Source organism: Rissa tridactyla, chromosome 3 (genome assembly GCF_028500815.1).
Source record: "Rissa tridactyla isolate bRisTri1 chromosome 3, bRisTri1.patW.cur.20221130, whole genome shotgun sequence".
NCBI classification, from domain to species: Eukaryota; Metazoa; Chordata; class Aves; order Charadriiformes; family Laridae; genus Rissa; species Rissa tridactyla.
In genome coordinates, this window is record NC_071468.1 from 4397481 (window position 1) to 4420137 (window position 22657).

The window sequence follows — 22657 nt, forward strand, 5'->3', positions numbered from 1 at the left end:
CAGTGCGTAGTATCTCACGTGGGATACAGTGACAGGCCGGATGAGAACAGGTGGGACAAATGAAGGCAGTTTGTATTTTCATTGCTGTCTAACCTGACAGCGTGGAAGCTGACTGAAAAACAGCTACAAAATCATTATCTTTCCTCTTCCCCCTCAGTTTTTTAATAGTATGATCTGCATATAAAGAACTAATCAAGAGAGAGTCAGAGCTCCAGTTATTAACAGGCCCGATGCACTCCCACTGAAAGTCATCTGGAACCCTCCCACAGTTATATGTGTTCCAAGGCACACCGTTAGACAAGTACATCTCAAAAAAAGTAGCGGGAATGATTCCAGAGTCCCTGGGCTTAATAGGGAAGAGACCCTCATAAGAAATGGTGATGAAAGGGGTGCAGCGCTCCCTCCTCTTCCTGAGGTCTCGTCGGGTACAGTTACAGGATTATTAACAGAAGCTTTTGGTGAATAAACATTACTAACCAAGTCAGTGACCAGCTCCGAGGACCCCCGGAGCTGTCGGCTCTTCAGCTGAACTCCTGCCCACCTGTGTGTCACTGGAGAGCTCTCCCGACTCGAGGGATCCCAGCCCTCATCCTGGGGGAGCACATGCCGGGAAGCGCACAATTCCTGGCCCACCCCACCATCCCTTGTGTTACTCTGCCAGATCCTCGGGTGAGGAGTGCCTCCCTCTTGCCCAGTAACCCTGAAATCACCTTTACCTCAAGTTAAAGTGCAGATGCGTACAAGAAGCCTGTGTTTACAACACCTAACATAAGCCACAGTTACAGTGTTTCAGGAAAAACTTCGGTGACAAAAATAAAAGAGAAAAAAAAATACTTCAGTGACACTATTCTTAAATCTGAAATGCTCCTCTCCAATACCCAGCCAATACCCTGCTGCAGATGCTTTCCTGGGATTGTTTTTCTATATAGCATTCATCTCAGATTGCATTCAACTGAGAACTTCTTGGCAGAACACATTAGCTTTTATCACTACTCATTTTTTATAAGCCCTGCTGACAGTTTGGGAAAAAAATTTAATTTTCCCTTTGAAAACAGCCACCACAAAAAGAGATGCAGCTTTCCCCCCAAGTCTCTTCTCGAGGGACACAGTATCAGGGACCTAACAAAGTACGTAAGCAGACATGATACCACAGTGGGTTATGGTGCACTCTACCAGCCGTATGGACATGCACATCACACACATGGATTTTACAGAGGTTTGCTCAGGAGGTAAATTCCAGCCATTGTGGGGCTTTCTTACTAAGCACTTGCACAGAAGAGAAAATCCATGAAATAGCTGATGTAAGGGCTTATTCCTAAGAGTGCATGTTAATTGGCAGAAAGAGTAAGCATTGTTTTTGACAGCAAGCAATTACAGAAAGAATGTAAGGAAGGGCAAAAAAGTTAAGAAGCTAACAGTAAGTTGTGCATTGATCCGAGTGATATTAACAGCTTCATACAGTGTTATCAAAAAAGACACAGGGCAGAGCCCAGGAAACACACATATAACTCAAGGAGTAGCAGGGTGTTACCGACCAGCACAGTTTTGAGGTGGTTGTGCTGCTGCATGAAACAAAGACCATCTCCAGAAGTTCACTGTTCCTTCTAGAAGGGGACTATTCCCCTAACTTGAGAGGGTGCAGAAACACCCCCACGGCAACTCCCCAGCCCAGGCTGTTCCGGTGGGTAAAGAGCTGCAGCCCTGCACTCACGGTCAGTGTTGCTGTGGGCATCACCACCAGGTACACACTCACATCCCCCTCTGAGCAGTGGCAGCAGCACTGCACTCCCACCGCAGTTTTACTGACACTCAGCAACCCCAACAGCCTGATTTGATCTCGCGCTCCCTCAGCGCAACTCACAGCTAGCTGAAACAGTCCAGCCAACCTTCAGAATTAGCCAAATGCGTATGTTTGTGTCATTCTCCCAAGCTGGCAAATCTGAACAAGGAGATTTTGGGTGTAATGCACCACGCAGCAGATTTTTTGCAGTAGCATCAGAATCCGGAGAGATGAGTAACAGTAATAATTACTTGCGCAGTAAAAGGCTTAAGTAAAAACCCTGCAATCCCCAAGCACACCTTCCAGCTGAAGTCAGGCCTGTCACCTAGCCCAGCTCCCACTGATACCAGCAGGACTCTCGCGCCAACCAGCACGAGAGACCTTATGGTGCACAGCCTCCTTCCAGAGGCCTCTGGGATGTTTGCGGCATCCTTGCACTTTTACATCAACATATAAAAACCAGCACAATACAAATACAGCACGCAATACTGCGGATGACAGCTATATTATTCCACTTGTTCCGTACAGGGACTGTGCAGTGCTGTCAGTCTGGCACCTTCTGCCAGCACCAAACAAAACTTCACAGCCTTTATATTTCAAACACTTTGAAGCACCTATTCAGCACTGAAATCTTTTCATGCGTAATTAGACCATTTTGGAGCTGTAAAGTGAGTATATCAATAAGGGGGGCTTTACCTATCATGATGAAGCATGTACATTGTAGGAGCAATTGAGGTTAATGTTTAAGAGTGTGTAAAACAAGGGGAAAACATATATGCTCCTCAGTAATAAATGTTCTTCGGAATAATTCCGGGTAGGAAATAATTTATTACTGATTATCTCATTATCAGATGCTGACACGGTGGGCAAAACCTATCCGCTATGGGCTCCACAGATTGCATTCATCCAGGTAACCATGAAGCCAGTGGAGCACCTCTGGGATTGTCCCAGGAGCAGACATTGCATTTAATGTGTGCTACTCTGCCATCATGAATATCTAAAGTAGCAGTGAAAAAAGGAGAATTCACTTTAGGCCAAGACACATGTGTGTCTCTGTTTGCGGCAACAGCAAAAGCAAAAAATCTCACACAGAACAGGTAGGGAAACATCTTCTGCTGTGTCATGTCTGCAGCGCCTATTTAGTGTGACCGAGGAGAGAGAGGAGAAGGGCCTGGGGGATATATTTTCCAAAGAGGAAAGTGGTCCACCAAGGCAGACCAGCGTAAGACTAATAACCCAGCCAACTTGTGCTACAAAGTGCTAGTGTGAAATAGCCACTTGTACGGATGGCACTCCTTGCAGGGGGAATAATGAAATTCTTTATGCTAAAATGATGTTCTATATCGCCGTGACTCACCACTCAGTCCCAATGCCGCTTGTCGCCCGCCTTTCCACGCCGTCAGACCTGCATCCAGCCGCGGGTCACCGCTTCCCTGGCAGGAGAGATTCCATATCAAAACCAAACCAAACCAAAAAACAACTTGCTTGTTGAACTCCCTCGTGCTGGAGGCATTGTGCAAACAATTCAAGAGCCAGCCTTGGCCGGGCAGGAGACGAGCAGCTTCCCCTCTGCCATCACCCCCTGCACCGTCATGGAGCCCACGGGGAGCAGCGGGACAGTTTGCGGCAGAAGGAAAGTGACGGAAAAGCAGGAGGAAAAGCTCGGGACGTCCTAGTGTTACTGGTGTTCGCTTTCCTGAACGACTTCTGCTCCCACTCGCTTACACAGTTTTGGGTGTTTTCTCCCATTTGTTGGCACTGACATTTATTTCCACCCCCCTCCCCCCAATAAATCAGTTTTTCCGTCCAGTCAGGCCTAACAGCAGCTGTGTTTCAATTCAAGCCTAACGAGCCTTAATTTACCTTTACAGCGCTACACAAACCCTCCAAGGGGCGGCTAGGAACTTTGGGTTATACGGGAATCTCACCGCTCCGTTTTTGTGGCCCGTGATTCCAGTAAAATTTGGAGGTGAACCAGCGTGCCCGGCCCCGCTTTCGGCGGGAGGGGAGGGAAGGAGGGAGGCCGGGCCGGCGCGGCGGGGAAGCGGCCGCCTCAGGCCTCGCCGGCCCGTTGCCAGCGCAGCCGCCCCGTTGCCAAGGAGGCGGCGGGCGGCTGTGGCGGGTCGGCGCTGAGGGCCCGGCCGCCGCCAGGCTCTGAGGGAGCCGGTGGTTCTTCAGGTGAGTGGCCGGCGAGGGGCCGCGGCCTGGGCCTGGCGGTGTGAGGGAGGCCGGGTGAGGCGAGGTGAGGCCGGGGGGCCGCCGCCCCAGCGGCTGCTGAGAGGTTGGGGAGGGTGAACGCGGGCCCTCGGCTCGCCCGGGCGAGCAGTGCTGGGAGAGTTGGGGTTGTTCAGCCTGGAGAAGAGAAGGCTCCGGGGAGACCTTGTAGCAGCCTTCCAGTCCCTAAAGGCAGCCTACAGGAAGGATAGGGAGGGACTCTGGATCAGGGAGTGGAGCCATAGGATGAGGGGTAACGGTTTTAAACTGAAAGAGGGGAGATTTAGATTGGATGTCAGGAAGAAATTCTTTGCTGTGAGGGCGGTGAGCCCCTGGCCCAGGTTGCCGAGAGAAGCTGTGGCTGCCCCGTCCCTGGAGGGGTTCCAGGCCAGGCTGGACGGGGCTTGGAGCAACCTGGGCTGGTGGGAGGTGTCCCTGCCCAGGGCAGGGGGTGGCACTGGGTGATCTTTAAAGTCCCTTCAACCCAAACCATTCTATGATTCTATGCCACCCGGAGTGGCACCACGGAGCTGCTGTGCTTGGGATTTATCCAAAAAATCCCCCACGCTAGACATCGGCACCCCTCCTTAACGCCCGGCACCTCTCTCGGAGGAGGGTGGGCTGGAATTTACCTCAGTTTGTCTCTCCGCATCGCCTGGCGACTCCTCGCCCCTTCAGTACAGCGTGGGGCAGCGCCGGCTCTGCAACATGCTCCCTTTCCAGCCGCTTCTCTCCTGTTAAAGCCAGCCTCCTCCGCAGGCCACCTGTCCCTCTGAGTTGCCACTCGCGAGGAAAATCAGCTAATGGCAGCTTTGTCCCTCACCCCAGGGGCTGCGGGAGCGGGTGCATACCCGGTTCCTTGCTCCTGGGCCCAGCAGCACCTCAGCACCAGCAGTCCTGGGGCCCGAGCTCTCCTTCTCCCCAGGAGCCATCTCCTCTTGGCCCCTCTCCCCAGCTGGCCATGGTCATTCCCCTGATTGCCAGGTGCTGCCTGGCCCCACTGGGGCTCTGTCACATTCCAGTTTGGGTGAATGCTGAAGCAACTGGGAGTCGCAAGGCAAACTGAAGACAAAAGAACGCGCATGTTTGTTTTGATCTAACCCAGCCAGCGACCGCAGGACTGTCTTTACAGCAACTCAGGACCGGGCCCGGTTTCCCAGCGTTGAGGCCGAGATGTCAGCACGGGGCTGAAACCTGCTCAGTTCAGAGAGGAAGGGACCATCGCTCAGCGCTAGGCAGTGCCTCAGCGCACGGCAAAGCATTTCTTGAGAGGTAACACCAAGAAAAGCTCAAAGAGAAAACCCGGCGTTATAGGCTGTTCATTATACTGGAATTCAGTTTTAGGAGGATTTTGCCGCATCGCTCCTATTAAACATTAGTCACAGCCAAAATCCCATGCAATTATTTGTATAGAGCTGTAAATACAGTGTGGCACTGTTACCATATTGGTATCTTTTATACCAGCAGACAGGGCTCATACTTATCTCTGTGGCCAGCATGCAAATGGATTAAATTTAGAAAGTGCCAAGCTATTTTCTCTCACTAAAGATAAAACACATGAAAATTTTGTTTACTGGTTTGTGAATAGCGTTAATTAAAGGGATGTTTCCAACTTGAAATGTTGAAACTGAAAAATGTTGAAAACTTTCAAAAAGGAGTCACGGGTGCTTCCAGCAGCAGTCGAGCACCAGGCTCCAGCAGAGAGTCGGCGAGCGAGAGTGCTGGCCACCAGACCGTCCCTCTCTGTCACTGTACCTCGGTCGCAGCTTGGAAAGCTTTGTGAGAAAAGAGCAATCTGATTAAAATGATTTTCTTAATGCTAGGTGTACCGGGAAAAGGATTAATCTGAATTTGAAATGAGTTCATGCTCTCAACCAAAACAATGATACAAGCTGGCAGACTGAAGGTAGCGATTCTGTGGATGTTTGTCAACAGATAAAATTGTTGCTGAGCAGATGTTACAAGCGTGGGATTTATGATTATAGCTTCATGAAGCCCTCCCCAGAGTGTGGCTGTCTCACAGCCACGTTAACAATCCCTCATTTTCCATTAAAACATCTGTTACAGGTTAAGTGATAAAAACTGCATGAAGTACATATGGTTGGTAGCCCGGTTGGTAAATTTCATTTGCGTAATGAAAATTTGCAAGATGCTGGAGTTATATTTTCATTATAGGCGCCTGTTTCACTTGCTTGTAACTTTACCTGACTCTGGGTAGAGTTTTCTATCCCACCTGCCTTACTTTGATTCTGTTACCGTAGAAACTTCTAATAGAACTTGATCCAGTCACTTTCGAGAAATGATGTAAGGAAATATTAACCACCACAGTTAAATTGTTACGGTTGTTTTCATGTGAATTGTTGGTTCTTAGTGCTTTGAAGCAAAGACTTTAAACTGGGTAGGATCTCCCTGGTGGTTGAATTGCGATAACATACTTCAATGTTGTGATGAAAATAAATTCACTTATGTTTACGGAAACAATTTTGTTACGGTGTATGAAGTATTAAAAGAATACTATGATAAGCATCTCAAAAGCACCAGGAAAAACTGATCAGGCTGAATTGGGGCTAAAATTGGAATGGAGTGTAATACATTACCCTGTGAGCAAAAAGGAGAATGTGTGGTTAAGTATAAGGTGTGCTGTCAATCTCATCTCCTGAATGGGGCAAGGGTTGTAGGGGGCAAGTAAAAATACCTAATCACGTACTTATTTCACTTTAGTTTCAGACTTGTTTTGCAAGCGCGTCGTCTCATCTGCTGGAAAACATGGCATTCTGGGACATGCTTATTCTGGATGCTTATACTTCAGGGCCTGAGTGTAGTGTTTGTGCAAGAGGTAGCACTAGCACTGTTTTGAATCTCAAGGATAATCCATAAAATAAATCCAAATCCATACGCTTTGAATCCGATATCCATTTGTGCCTTCATCAAGAGTTACTGACGGATTTTTACCAATTGCAGTGCTGCTCGCGTTCTGTAGCATTAACTAACCTATTTCCATGGAGAACATTGTTTCTTCAGTGTTTGCAGCTTCAGGGGGGAGAAAGAAGGGAAGAAAAAGCAAGTTTTGATCCTAAATGAGTTCCTGAAAAAATGCTGTGCAAAATCCATGTGCAAATAATGAATTAGAGCGGGAAGAAAGGATCCCATTTTTGGAAGTGAGCCGAAGTTCCTTAGTGCTGCAGGGTGGTGGGAAACGGAACAAGAGTTTGAGAGAACATTTAAGCTTGTCAGCTGCATCTAAGTATCTCTAAAAACATTTTTCTTGCTGAATTTCAGTGGTTTTAGTACTGTAAGAGCCTTTCCTGCGGTACCTTCTTGCTGCTCCTCGCCACAGCCCCTGCAGAACTTACACCGCTTCTTTCCCTGTGCTCAGAAGCCAGGAAAAAATTCCTGTACTGAGGATTTGCTCAGAAATTACTTCCTAAAGTTTCAGGCTCTAAAAGCTAGACTCCACAGGGGATTCGAATTTTCGCTTCTACCAGGGCATTACCCAGACGTAGCCTTATTTCTCGACTCTACACTTTAGGAGTAGAGTGCTGCTATAATTGTAACCCCTGTCAGTAGAAAAAAAATAATCTCTGCATTTATTCCCTTTCACAGGACAATATGCCCCAAGAAGCACCACGTGGTAAGGATGAGAATAAACAAGCCACAGGCGACGGATGTAAGTTATCACTACTTAATGATTTAATTGTGCGATGTAAGACTGAACTTTCTATGTGATCAGAATGAGGGTTGTGTAAGACCTACACAGAAAAGAATGTAGCATTTAAGCAACATCATTTTTAAATGCAAGAAAGAGCCCAAACCATAGAAGCAGATGACCCATTCTGACCAGATTACATTGCAGAGAGAAAGTCTTTGCATTTTGGTGCTCACTTCGACGCTTCTGCAAATGAGCAGCTTCTAATAATGATTCAAATAAAACACAGTGTAGAGCTGATCAAATCTTTTACGACAAACAGTTTTTCTAGCAAAATGTGAATGTTTTACAATATTTTTGCAATGCTCCATAGACCGGCCCTCCAGCCACAAGTGCTGAGACTAGCTAACAGAGGCTAAAAAGCCTTAAAAAAAAAAAAGTCAGAACCAGGAAGCGTGTGTTGCATCAGCCTGAGGGAACCTTTTTCTATGCCAGTACCCCCACTGTCTGCATTCTTTTTCCCCCAAGGATTTTGCTGCAGAGAAATGCAATTTGCTCTTTTATGTATGTAGCCCAGCAGGAAGTTCGTGCATCAGCTATGAAAAAAAAGACGGTGCTCAGGTATTGATGAAGTGATGCTGGCATCAATTTTATATTTCAGCAAGTGCAGAGAACACTGTGACTTGTGATTTATTTTTTTCCCTTTGAAGTACAAAAATGACAGATGATCAGCCTCCTCTTAGGCTTCCACGTAATCGTAGATTATAACAGTTCCTTGAATGGAAAGCAGTTACCTTACAGTTTCTTAACTTAATTTTCACCTTGAATGAGACTTCTTTAGAACAGTTTTAAGACTAAAAAGAACAATTTTGCAAAGTGCTACATGTGTTTATATAGTCTCTCTATATGCTATATGTACTAAATGAGATAAATTCATTCAAAGCTTAGTGCTCGGTCAAGTGAAAGTGGGTATTTTCATACCTTGAACATAATTTGATTCCTGTTCTTACTGGCGTATAATTATAATCACATCTCTGTGTTTACACGTTTTCCTCTCTCTCCATGCAGGCGATACTTCCTTGAAAGAAGAAATTTTTTCTTATTCTAGGATGTTACCAGTAGATAACAGACTTAGAAACTTACAGATCTACAAGCTTCTTCAATGCGTTCACCAGAAAGACAAGAAGCAAATCGAAAAGCTGGTCCAGAATGGATTCCCCAATCTCATTAATTTCCCAGAGCCTGGGGAAGGATATAGTGCCCTTCATTTGGCCTGCGTTAAAAATGACACTGACATGTGCAGCTTCTTGCTGGAACAGGGAGCTCATCCAGATGTCCAGGACAAAATGGGACGTACTCCAGCAATGAGGGCAGCTGAGCTAGGCCATGAGGTGGTCTTGGATTTATTAGCGCAAGCTAAAACAGACATGACCGCTGTGGATAATGAGGGGAAAGGTAAGTAAAAGGGGACCTTACCAGACCAGAAATACCATAAAATGATTCCTCGCTGTGTTACACACTTGCTAGATGCGTTGTGTCCAATCCGTAGAGGGGAACCGTGGTTGAGGGTAATCCTTACAGCTCAGCAGAAGCTATCGGCCATCAGAGCTTTGATGAAAATGAAAATAATTCTCCCTGGACAGTCTAGGCCTTTATATCATAGGCCCCTCCAGCGCATAGCTGAAAGATAACTTGCAACTGAGAATTGTGTTCCTCCCATGACCTGTCACATTAAATTCTGGTTTACTCGCCAAGTTCAAAGGCCCTAAACCAGAAGTCTTTTTTGCATAAAAGAAGTTGATGGGTCCCTATTGAAGGAGTTTGTCCGTTCAGCTGTGAAACTTACAGCCCAAGTAACTTTTCTTACCATACAGTATTGCACCTGAATCCCTGCTGTTTTTTCTTTGCAGGTGTTTTGTTTTACTGTCTTTTGCCTACAAGGCGTCACTACCACTGCACACAAATTGCCTTGGATTATGGTGCGGATGTTAACAACTGTACTGCTGATGGGAAGCCTGTATTTCTACAAGCCTGTGAGCGAGCTCATGATATTAAAGAAATATGTCTGAATTTCTTGGAAAGAGGAACAAATCCCAATGCAAGAAACCCAGTATGAGTATTTCTGTAACTAAGAACATATATACAGGAGTACAGCGTAGTTACCAGATGACTAGAGTATATGACCTTAAATCCTCACATTAAAATAATAGAGCAGTTACAAATGCTTAACGCTGTGGCCGTGCCTATTCCCTTCTTCTGTATCTCCCTTTTCTGCAAGAGCAGGGATTTAAGTCTTCTGCTTGAACCACATATCCTGATTTAGATTTTTGTAGGTTAGAGTGCAAGCAAATATTTTACAAAAACAAGATGTTAACTGGGCCAGCTCTTAGGAGGTGTGGTTCTCTGTACTTCAGCGGAGCAATACTGATTTGTACTTTGCCTTAATGTGCCCTAAGGTTTTTAGAGTTGAAATAATATTCACTAAAAGGTGAGTCCAGCATGAAAAATGTGACGGGGAATCAAGGCAGGGACAAGGCATAAGAAACTCCTTTCTCACTTTTGTATGTCTCAGTCATTTATTTGATTACTTCTGTAATTTAACAAAGACCTGAAGGACTAAAGCTCTGTGCCGATGATCAAGTCAAGGAGCTCAAGCTTCCCCTAAAAGCTGCCCGTGGCTTTTGCTTTGGTCCTGGTTTTGCAGTATCCTCCCTAGCTTGTAGCTATAGCAAAACCTATGTTTGGACATCCTCATCCTTCATGCACTCAGTGTACCTCCAATATGAGAAACCTGTATTTTTTTGGTAATATGGTGCGCGCATACCTGGTCGCATAATGGGAATGGTTTGCCAGGCCCAGAGAAAGACAGATATCGGGGAAGAACGTATGGTTCAGTGGAACATATCCACAGCTCACTGCTCTCTTTGCCCCTCTGTGGAGTGGCAAGTCAGGTATTCTAAGTGCTGCTGTGGGCCGACATGTTAATAGCAGGCGATCCCTATGCTCTGTTCTTGGGAAGGTCACCAGATCTACCAAAGTCAGCCATTATAAAGAAAATAGGTACTGCTAATCACAAACATACACTATTATCTAAAAAAATACATAGCACTAATGTATTAGAATGTGATCTTTTCCTCTCAGATAGAACAGTAGTGGAGTTCCCGAGTTGCTCTGTCTTCCCTATAGCACTCTTCCAGCCATAGCTCCTTATGCTCTTTCATGATAGAGGTGGTATTTTGTGTTAAATTTTGTAAACGTGCATGAGAACATGCACACAGAATAAAGAATTCCTTAACTAAGGAATTGATTTTCATGGGGACTATTCAAGGGACTCAAGTTACTAATGTATTTGAGTTGCTGGGATTTGACTACACATATTCTGGCAGCATTATGACTAAATTCTGAAAGTTGACCTACAAATGTCTTTGAAACTATTAGACTTGTCTCCTTTTTTTGGTAATGCCTAAAAAGGAGACCTTCAGTTTTATGCCACCTTGCAACAATCAGATCGTATTGTTTCAACCTGAATTAGCATACGAAACAAATTCTGAATTGTTTTCTTTCTGCCTTGCAGGCTACGGGTCGCACAGCCTTAATGGAAGCTGCAAGAGAAGGCGTTCTTGAGCTGGTGCGTGGTCTACTTGAGAGAGGAGTCGATGTTAACCTGTTTGACCTTGAAAGACACAGTGCCGCACATTTTGCGGCCAAAGGAGGCTTTTTTGAGGTAGTGTCGTTTGTGGTGTTAAAGCATGGCTGCAAAACCAAACCTGGGGTGGTTTTCCGTTTGATTTTTTTGGGGTTGGCTGGTTTTTTTGGTTGGCGTTCTGTGTGTTTATTTGGTTGGCTTTGTTTTGAGTCCAGTATCTCAGCTGATCAAAGCATAATAATCAGCAATCAAAAGCAGCTTTCTTTTTATGCATCAAAGGGAATCTAGCAGGGACAGAATCTCTCTCATAATTGCATAGCCTTTTTTGGTAAGGTACCTCTGCGTGCGTGTGCTAGTGTGCCTGTCTGGTGTGACCAGCTCCACTGGAGAGCTCGTCTCTCTCATCGTGTAACGTGTCACAGCTGTGTAACTTGGATGAAACATTACCGTTATAAGAAGGACCGATGCAGACAAGCTGCAGGGTAGGCAAGTATATAAAGTTACGCAGTTTTGATTGTGCATGCAACATGAGCGTCACTTTAAGACAGCGGCCTGTGGTAGTCTGGCAGGTGTGAAGACGTTCAGTTGTAGACATCAAGGACCAAGGTTCTGTTTCCTCTGTTAGGTAAGCACAGCACTATAGAAAGCTTGAACGTTATGTGCCCGTTGATCAGCAGGGCATGAGAGAGAAGTTCACTATCTAAACTGGGAACATATGATATCGCATTTATTTGGAAGTCATTCTCACACTTCCCCATCTTCAGAAACAGACAAGATTTTTTGTAGTACTGTCTTTGTTTTTCTAGATTTTGAGGATTATTTCAGCATATAACGGAGATCTGGGCCTGATTGCTATGAATGGTAACACGCCGCTTCATTATGCTGCGGAGGGAGGATTTGCAAATTGCTGCAAGTTTATAGGACAAAGAGGTACATTAAAAATAAGTTGCACCACAACTATCACATATATTCTTTTTCTGTGATAACGGAAAGATTTCACTTTGACATTTATGAAAGATTGGACTCTCTGAGGTATCACGTGGCATATGTAATTCTCATTAATAAGTGCCTAACATAGGCTATTATGACTTATTTCTACTAATGTGGCTGAGAAAAAACATTCCTTAAAGAAAGCGGCAGAAACATCATGGGTTTGTACAATTTAGAACTGAACTGTATTAAGTGGGTCTGGTTTTAGTTGTATTTAGAAGTATTACATTGAAACTTCCACTAAAAAATTAATTTTTGGTTTGCTGGTCACTTAAAACAATTATCTCAGTATAGTCATGGAGAAAACTCGGCGCCCCTGGGCACTGAAACATACTCCAAAGAAGCTATGATCATTTTCTAACTTAATCAGGTAATTACATCACGTCAAGATTTGATTCAAGAGCACCATGCAAAATCCTATATTCTGCTCTTGTGATTCAAATGTTTAACTAGTGGTCCATTGCCAAATTGCAAGGTTGGGGTACAGGACAGTGAGTGACATTTTTATCTTAGTTTGTTTGTCCTTAATGTTGTTTACCACTTCAATTAAAAATGTAAAAATTTCACTGAACTTCTGCCTTTCTATAGATAGTCATGAGGGGACAAGTAGAGCATGGTTTGCCCAATGAATCTTCCTTCGGGAAACAAATACGGACACGCAGTTAACCTTCCAGTCTGAGATCACTGATGCGGTTCCATCTACCGTGACTATTCAGTTAAGACGGTATAAAATCGTAGGGCTGTGGCAATGAGTTGCATGTATATTACAAGTCTCTTGTATTACCTAATTAGGAATTCCACTGAATCAGTGAAATCCAATCAGTGAAATTGTGTCCATATTTTTAGGCTGTGATCCTACGTGGACAAACTTGTTAACAAAGACCCCAAGAGCCGTTGCCAAGGAAGGCGGTTTTAAAGCAGCAGTAGCAGAATTGCGTAAAATCGAAAATACATTTAAGAAACAGTCCAAGCCTGATGCTAAGGAGGACAACCCCCGCTGGGCACTGAGACTGTACGACTGGTCCTTAGAGCACCAGCCTGCCCTCCGCAAGGCATTTGAGGCTGTTGACCAAGGAGATGGGACTGTAGCTAAAGACGATTTTATAGCAGTCATTCAGAAGCAGTGTGCCTTCGTGAACGCTGAACAAATACAGACTATTGCTGAAATACATGAAGGATCTCAGTCTGAGGGAATCAGCACAGAAGAATTTTTTAAAGGCTCTAAATACTTGCAGAAAAGCTGCCTTATAACATCCTTTGGACCCAAAGGGAAGAAGGCGAAGAAAGGGAAGAAACGGAGAGGCAAAAGAGGTATCGCCATCCCCGTGCCGATTTGCGTTATTCCGAAAAGCGCGTGTCTGCTTCGGGAAGATGGCTTGCCTGTGTACATGATTGAGACGGTTCAGAACATCGCTGATAGCTGCCATTTTAACCGAGACCACCCGTCTGCCCATCCCGTGCACGATGACCGTGCCTGGTATATAGACGAGCCAAGGAAGGTGTACATGAATATTAACTACCTCGTCAGAGGAGGAGACATTCTGTCTCTACAGAAAGCATTTGAGGAGGGCGTGCCAGTAGACATACAAGATAAATATTACAAAACACCTTTGATGACTGCATGTGCAAGTGGGAACATAGATGTTGTGCAGTATCTTCTGGAACAGGGGTAAGACCATTTCAGAGATTTTTTTCTAAATTTCTATTTTGGAAGAGCTTTCAAAAGCATAAATTCCAGTAAACATTTGGATACAGCGGACTGTGGTTTGTTTTCTATTTACATAACATTTAATATTAAAGTTAGTTCCGTAAGATCCTGAGCTACAGAGGGTTAGTTTACTATTTTTTTTTTTTTTCACATGTTAGTAACAGGGAAATAGAAACACCCAAGAAGTAAGTTCCCAGGTCTGAAATTTTTGGTGTTTGGGCTGTTGACATTTTGGTCACATGCAGAGTACCTACAAATCCAGTCGATTGGAACTGCAGTTAGTTCATACCTACGGCTCGAACAGTGCATCCTCAAAACTGAGCACTCGAAATCTGAAGCTGAAGTGACTCGCCTGAAATTATCAAGGTACTCTTAGCTGAATCATCAGGGCAAACCTGCACTTTCCTGTTCCACATGCCAGGGCCTTTGCATGCAAATGTTTTAGGGGGATAAGCCTTATAATCGCTTCCCTCTGCAGCCTCAGCAAGCTGAAGCAGCAGGATTTACACCAGAAGCATGGGCTGCTATTTGGTGTGTTCCTCGCTTTAGAAGTGCTTCAGTAATTTTGTGGCCTACAGACACACTTGTGAAAAATCTCAGCAACCGCTTAGAAATGAAAGCAATTTAAGAAAGATTGAGTCATACTTGTGTAATAGCATAATCTCTTCTTTTTTATTGTTGGACTGCTGTAGTCCTACAGTCATTCACATAAACACTTAAATTAGCATGTTTCAAAGATACATAGAATCATAGGGTTGGCAGGAACCTCTGGAGATCATCTAGTCCAACCCCCCTGCCAGAGCAGGGTCACCCAGAGTAGGTTGCACAGGAATGTGTCCAGGTGGGTTTGGAATGTCTCCAGAGTTGGAGATTCCACCACCTCTCTGGGCAGCCTGTGCCAGGGCTCTGCCACCCTCACAGGAAAGAAGTTCCTCCTCATGTTTAGGTGGAACTTCCTATGCTCAAGTTTGTGCCCATTACCTCTTGTCCTGTCCCCAGGCACCACTGAAAAGAGCCTGGCCCCATCCTCCTGACACCCACCCTTTCAGTATTTATAAGTGTTGATAAGGTCCCCCCTCAGCCGTCTTTTTTCCAGACTGAAGAGACCCAAATCCCTCAGCCTTTCCTCATAAGAGAGGTGTTCCAGTCCCCTAATCATCTTGGTAGCTCTCTGCTGCACCCTCTCCAGCAGTTCCCTGTCCCTCTTGAACCGGGGAGCCCAGAACTGGACACAGCACTCCAGGTGTGGCCTCACCAAGGCAGAGTAAAGGGGGAGGATGACCTCCCTCCACCTGCTGGCCACACTCTTCTTGATGCACCCCCAGGATGCCATTGGCCTTTTTGGCCACAAGGGCACATTGCTGGCTCATGGTCACCCTGTTGTCCACCAGGACTCCCAGGTCTCTTTCAGCTGAGCTGCTCTCCAGTAGGTCAGCCCCCAAGCTGTCCTGGTGCATGGGGTTATTCCTCCCCAGGTGCAGCACCCTACACTTACCCTTATTGAATTTCATAAGGTTCCTCTCTGCCCAGCTTTCCAGCCTGTCCAGGTCTCTCTGGATGGCGGCACAGCCTTCTGGTGTGTCAGCCACCCCCCCAGCTTTGTGTCATCAGCAAACTTGCTGAGGGTGCACTCTATCCCCTCGTCCAGGCCATTGATGAATATATTGAAGAGGACTGGACCCAGTACTGACCCCTGGGGAACACCACTCGTCACTGACCTCCAACTAGACTCTGTGCCCCTAATCGCGACCCTCTGAGCTCTGTCTTTCAGCCAGTTATCTCTCCACCTTACTGTCCAGTCATCAAGCCCACTCGTCCCAAGCTTCCCTATGAGGATGCTGTGGGAGACCATGTCGAACTACTTCCATTAGTTTTGTTCTCCACCTATAGCTAGACTTCATTTGAACGTTTATTTCTCAGGAATAAGTGGCTGTAGTCATTGCTCCAATTCCTGCAAAGACTTAACAGCACGTGGATCTTTACACACCCTGGTAATTACGCTGACATTCCTGGAGCGTACGGGAAGTTGTGTAAATGTGTATATTCACGTTTTCCAAAGATAAGGATGCAAGAGTTAGCAAATTAATCTAGCAAATTAATCTCCGCTGCTTTCGTCAAGCCTCACTAGACAGCACTGGAGTCACATCTCATCATACTTAACAGTTAGACCTAGAAATGTAATAACTTAGTTTTAAAAAAAATAGTACCAATTTTGAGATTTTTAAATTGGCAGAAATCAGAAAATGCAGAGGAAATTTATCAGTACAGTGTTTAGTCTTGCGTCTTTCAACAGTGTGGACTTTCAGATACTTCCAGTTTGGCATGGGAGTTCAAATGCTTTTTACGGTACAACCTTTGCAGTACGGTGTCACAAATCCGTATCAGATGGAAAACAAAACATTTATCCAGAGCTATAGAAAATGCTGAGGTTTAAACATAAATTGGTTGGATCTACTTTCTGTCTCGTTCCAGAAAGACTTAGAAGTAAATTGAATTTGGGCTAAAGGCAAATTCAATGCTCGATTGGGAGAAAATGCAGAAGAATGTTTAAGTCAGTGCTGTGTTGTCCCTGTTCCCTTCGATCAGCTTCGTTCTGACAGAATGAAGCTAGCAAAAAGGATTCCGGGGCAGAGTATCAGTACAGGCGTGAAGGTTGGGTTGAGAGAGAAAGCGGAATAACTGGAACGGCTTATTTTAATGAGAAATATAAAGGAAATGAAAACTGCATACGAATTAACCATAGCAGCTATGCAACTGAAAGATAACAAAGGTAAAACCGGTAGGCTGAGGGAATTTACTGTGATAAGATCTCACCAAAGGTAGCATTCTGAAAAAAGATTAAAAATGTAAACAAGAAAAGATGAATAGATGAATCTGTTCTTTTGATCCAAAGTTAAATATTAACCACCTGACCTGAAAAGCAAAAAGCTATTCCTGGAAGCATCTTCCTTCCTAATTTTTACTTCCTCCTCCCTCCCTGTCTTTTGGGAATACAGCAGTTCTAGCGTAAGTGGGGCAGCGACCCTAGTTCAGTTCAGGCCCTCTAGGCTGTCCTAAATACAATGGAAAATAATTCGCTCTGCTCGAGTACTGGAGAATCCTCTCATGAGGTTTTGACTCCTCCTGAATCTGCACATTGTCCGTGTGCGAGATTGCAGATCTGGGCATGGATCATGGGCTGCGCTTTCTTCAAAGATACGGGGGAACCATATTTCTTCCCTTTTGTCACCATTAAGGGGCTCAAGTGGCACTTGTTCCCCAGACCTTGCCTTCGGGTGCCCCCAGCCCAAAAGCTGCCGAGGCAGCCGGTTGCTAAGGGGCTGATAATGCTTTTCCCCTCAGCTTCACCCAAAGGCAGCACATTGCAAATCTCTCCCTCAAACTAGCCCTTGCATCCTCCAGAACCATGCCAGTTTTAGCCTGGGAGCAGAGACAGATTGAGTCTAGTGACACAGTGGCTGAAAAAGTTTTAAATCCTCATATTTTCTGAGATAGACCATTTTGCCACATGTTTTAGAGCACCTGTTCGTGGCCCACAAACATTCGGTTTTGAATTCCTTAATCTGCTTTTTGCTATTCTCAGTGAAGCTGGAACACAAACACATTTTAGAGGACTAAGCTGTTTGTTTGAATGCCCATTTTTCTCTGTACCTGTGAAAACCTCCATGTAGAGGACGCTGTGTTGGCTTAGAGGGGGATATAAGCAACACCCAGGCAAGTTCTTACAATTAATATTCCATGACAAGCTATGTAGCAGATACTAAAATGGTTTTGGAGTAGCAATAGCAATATGAAGATATCTGTTTACATTGCATATGTCATTGCAGTGGGCAGTGAACATCGATTGTGCTTGGAGTTGGGGCTGTCACTGTATGTAGTAGCTTGCTTCATCTGCCACCACGCCTCTTACTCTTTTGTAGGGCTGATGTAAACGCAACAGACAATTTCCTGTGGACTCCCCTCCATCACGCTTGCTATAACGGACACCTAGATATTGCTGAGCTGATAGTGAAGGCTGGAGCAGCAGTGGATGCACCTGCCATAGGCAACGCAACCCCGCTAATGAGAGCCATTGAGATCTGCAGATTGGACATAGTCTATTTTTTAATTGAGGCGGGTGCTGACATTGAAATGACAAACAGCAACGGTAAAAATCAGTCTCTCCCCCAAAGGCCTGTTTCCTTATGTGTATACATGTTTTATTTAAAAAAAACCCCTAAGTTCTTGGAACACTTTGAGAGGTGTTCTGAATTTTAATTGCTGTCAGGATTGGGATGAAGGTAAGAGTTAGGTTCAATTAGTTTTCTACAGTATGGAGTCACTATTCTAAGTATTCTGTTTTCCTGGGGTTTATGCATCTAGAAAATAAAATAACATGATTAATTATGTTATTAAGGAGGTTATTGCTCCTCACAGAATACATACAGAGTTATAAGTGACTTTAATGAAAAAAATTCTATCTAGTTATTAATATTATTTGATGGAAAATCAGATTTTAGTTGCAGCCAGTGTGTACTCTGCCACCCATTTAAATCACTTATGTTTATGCACAGGCAGCACTGGTTAAAAAAAATTTCTTGCCACTTAGTGTGTAAATATTATTCCCTGAGAAAAAAAATACTTAACAGAAAAACAGATCTGAACTGATTCTGAAGTGTTACCTCCTCACAGCACATCCCTCCTTCAGCATTATTTCCTCTATTTTCAGGGTAATTTAAACAGTTAACATTTACGACATTTTAAACCCTTGCTCTAACACAGGAAGCAATATTGCTGTGTAATGAGACTTTGCTTCCCAAAATGCCTTGTAGGTGAAACCCTGCTTATAGAAGGTACGTGTATTCCCCATTTCTGTTACCACGTGAAGTTCCAATTCCCATGCACTTTAGTCTCCCAACTACTTTACAGCCACAGTGTCTCATCTCATAAGATCCAGGAGAGTTTTTCCTATCTTAGGCACCGAAGGTGTTCAGCACTATTTAAACCACGGGGCTTTCCCTTGACTGCTTGCCAGCCACAGAGGAAGCACTGGAAGAGGCAGATAACTTGGTCTATATTCCTAACCTTGTGCTATGCTGGCCGTTTCCTAGTGCTAAACGCTCTCAGCTCTCAAAGATCAAATCTACAACCTGCAGGACCGTTGTATTAAACTGCAAATATCAGGACAGCCAGAGCAAAGCAACCACGCCAAGAATTCCTGCAATATTTGGTGTCAAGGCTCAATTCTGCAGGCCCTTATTTCTGCAAGCGGTGCTGATGACTGCCAGACCTCACAGCAGTGTCAGGCATGCTGCTGAAGCACTGAATGGTTAACAAAATAGAGGCCTAATTAAGTTCAGTTGACTGTAGTGTCATTATCCAGTTACAATAAGTGTCCAGGTTCATTTTCATGGCTTATACAGGTATTTGTTTCTTTAAATACAGGAAAGAATGCTCTTGATATTGCTAAAGTATTTGCAGATACTAGAATAATAGATCTGCTCCAAAATAAACTGGAAAATTTGCCAGAAGTCCTAGAAAAAAAAGAAGCAGGGAAAGAAAAAGTTGTGAAGCCAAAGTCACCTTCTACACTGACGCCTGTAGAGGTACAAGCTGTGAAAAAAGAGGTATGAGAAATGGTAACAAAGGATTGATTTGCTAATAGTTAGTAGAGTGCTTCTTTCTTTCACGTATTTGCCATCCATCTCTCTCCAAAGCTCTAAATCAGGCGGTTTTGTTAAAGTGAGTATTTTCAGAAGCCAGTACTCCTCCTTGACAGTACTCATACTTGTTCATTGGTTGGAATTTTGACTTGTTAGTTGTATGAACAAGATATCTTCCCCAGTCCCACTTAACAATTATGCCCTGTATCACTGACAGGACACGGAAAAATATTTCCTCTTCTTTTCCCTCTTCTCCTGAAGTTTACAATCATCCAGCTCAGTTGTGGTAAATACTGAACAACTAGTAACCGTAATTCCTTAAAGGGAGCACCTGTTTCTTCAGAGGATAAAACCAAGGCCCTTCAACTTAGGAGGAAGGTGTTTTTATTCTGCTAATTGGCTCAAGGAGTTCAGTATCAGGCTTGCTGACTTCTCCTTTCCCATCTTGTCCTGGATCCTTCCTCTTCTGCTGTTGACCCAAGTCCTGTTTCTCAAATCCCACACTGATGTTTGGCTGTTGTACTTCTGAGTGCCTTTCCTGCACCCCCTGGGAGCCTTGAGCACCTTACCATTGCCCTAGTTCCCAACCTGACATCAGCCTCCCTGACCACATCCTGGTCATCTTACTGTGGATCGGAGCTTCGTGATTTACCAGTGGTACTTGTTGGTCAGATCTGGGATGCTCTTCAAAGAGACAATGCAATTTTATCTGCATTGCTGGAAGTGTCCTTCAGCAATCCTGCCCTGAGCAGTGTGCCAAATATGTCCCAGTAGCCAAAGATCAGTTTCCGCCTTTCAAAAATATTTTGAATTTGCCAGGGATCGTATAGGATGCCCATAGGCAGGAGGATGACAACCTCGGGTGCTCGTTTACTCATCACCCAGCACAGGATGGGATCACCAGTGGTACTAGGTGATTGCCTTGTGAGTCTTAAAGAGAGCAGTTCATGTTTTAGTGTCTGAGAATGAGAGTCATCCTCTACCTTTTAAAAGCTTTCCATCATGAATTTTGGTTATAAAAAAAAAAAAAAAGATCAGCTTGAAGAAAAACAAATTCTGAACAGATTAAGAAAAATACACGCACGGTAAATAGAGAGCAAAAGAAGTGTCAGATGATGCGGGATGTGCGCCTTGCTCCTGAACGCGATGTATTGGTATAACTGCTAACTTCTCTTTCAGCCCCCACAGGTATCTCTGCCAGTTTTAGAAAAACCCATTCTTGAAAAGACAACACGTTCCCTTAAGGACAGCGTTAATTATCTGAACTCTCTGATAACCAGTGGTGCTACCAAGAAAGGTGACATCGCATTCAAACCCAGAAAAGTAAGTACAGTAACAAAACACGAGCACAGTTTCGTGTTAATTTAAAGGTCGACCTTGCTGTAGATCAAAACCCAGAACAATCTGATGAAATGAATTCACGATTCAATTAGCTTGTAGATGACGTGACACAGGCTAGAGAGACTGCCACAAAACAACAGTAAACTAACGAGCTCATATATATATGCATATATGTATTATACACACACACATATATTTATATAAAACAAATTATCATGGAAATCAAGCTCTTATCAGGTTTTAAAATAGGATTAAAGTGAACCCACAGTAAAAATACAAATACAACTACATTCATAGTATGGATTTTTATATTCTTACACTTAAAGGATAGGAGTCCTTGTGCATGGGACCGCCACCACCTTCTAATATGCCTTCTCAATTAGTTATCACGTGATTAACTGTGTCTGTGACAGTTACCAAACTAAATGGATCACAGCGCACTAAATATTTACTACCTAGAGTTAGAATACTGGAAATACAGTTTTTGTATCAGGGACTTGTTAATACTCATTCGCAAATAACTGAAAAAACAGAAAAAGAGGATCAGAGAGAGAAGTAGTTTCTTAATTTTATTTTCTCCTTACAAAGGAAAAGAATACCATTGTTGACTGAGGGGTTTTATTTGGACTTCGCCGTTTCCCTAACCCTGTTTTGTGCTGGTTTCTGCAGTGGCCTCAGGGGAGTAAGGCTACATTGCCAGTGACTCTACAGCTAATTACTATTTTCCACTCTGAGGATCTTGGGCCCGAATCAGTCATTCTAAACAATCAGCTTTGGATCTTCTTTCCTACGTTATCCCTAATCTGAGCCCATGGCACGTTACAGATTGGAAGTGACACAAATTGTGCTGTCTTCTGCTGGGAGGCCACACTGGTTTTCTTCTGTGTCTCAGGATGGAAAAAAAGAGTGCTAGAACATGGCTCTCTTTGGATAACAGTATCTTCTCAACACTTCAGTTGCAGAGGTCACATCCAAATTAACTACAAATACCTTTATTTTCTAGATTTGGACCCCTGAAGCTGCAACGGAGGAGCTAGTAAGAAAGCAAGAATTGCTCCGTGAACGCTTTGCTCTCAATGGCCACTCAGAAAGCTTCACGACGCCCTTTAATAGAAAAGTTACGGAATAAACACACCAGCTGGAAGAAGCTACTTCAGCACGTATTTTGAGGGGACAAAGATCTAAAAGGCTGCTTCTCTGTAAGGAAGGAATCGTGTAGTGCTCAGTAAATGTATCTCAGTTACGATTAAGAAAATTGTGGCAAGTTTTTCCTCTGTAGATTATGCTGCTCACACACAATCTTTTGTTACGGGCTTAGTCTGGAAAAATGTTTATCCTCATGTGATTATTCTAAGTCTTGAAGCTGGCTCAGCGTGGTTCATGGAATGGCCGCTGTTGTGACACACACGTGTCCTTTTTCTTTGTAAAGGTACGGCTTTATGAGGCCATTTTTCACCCCAACATAAAATTTTGTCCTAGAAGATATAATTGATACCCTTTCTACTAAAAGGTTATAAAATATGAAGATAGCATTCAGAAATTATTTAAGACACCAGTTGTTCTTGGTTGCCTGCAGAGGCAACAGAAAGTACAGGATTTGCAACCAGGACTACTACTGTCTGGCGTACTGTTTTCATGCTCTCTCTCATACGCTTGCAAGACTGCACAAACCTTTCTCCTCGCCCATTGA

The 22657-nt window shown here is 44.2% G+C and overlaps 1 protein-coding gene across 1 annotated transcript; it reads left to right on the forward strand.

The window, feature by feature from the left end:
- Positions 1 to 5129: 5129 nt before the first annotated feature.
- Positions 5130 to 22137, forward strand: ANKEF1 (ankyrin repeat and EF-hand domain containing 1). Its single transcript, XM_054195590.1, has 11 exons — positions 5130 to 5266; positions 7598 to 7661; positions 8709 to 9095; positions 9551 to 9750; positions 11215 to 11364; positions 12093 to 12216; positions 13123 to 13945; positions 17905 to 18131; positions 19409 to 19590; positions 20806 to 20949; positions 21971 to 22137. Exons 2-11 carry the CDS (start codon positions 7604 to 7606, stop codon positions 22094 to 22096), a joined length of 2421 nt encoding a protein of 806 aa, XP_054051565.1. The 5' UTR covers positions 5130 to 5266; positions 7598 to 7603; the 3' UTR covers positions 22097 to 22137.
- The last annotated feature ends 520 nt before the right edge of the window (positions 22138 to 22657 follow it).

Excerpts from the sequence above, each read along its gene's own strand:
- ANKEF1 (XM_054195590.1), top strand. The coding sequence starts at position 7,604 with ATGCCCCAAGAAGCACCACGTGGTAAGGATGAGAATAAACAAGCCACA. Across the intron at positions 9,096-9,550 it reads TGTGGATAATGAGGGGAAAG|GTGTTTTGTTTTACTGTCTT; the intron begins GTAAGTAAAAGG and ends TTTTCTTTGCAG. Across the intron at positions 12,217-13,122 it reads CAAGTTTATAGGACAAAGAG|GCTGTGATCCTACGTGGACA; the intron begins GTACATTAAAAA and ends CCATATTTTTAG.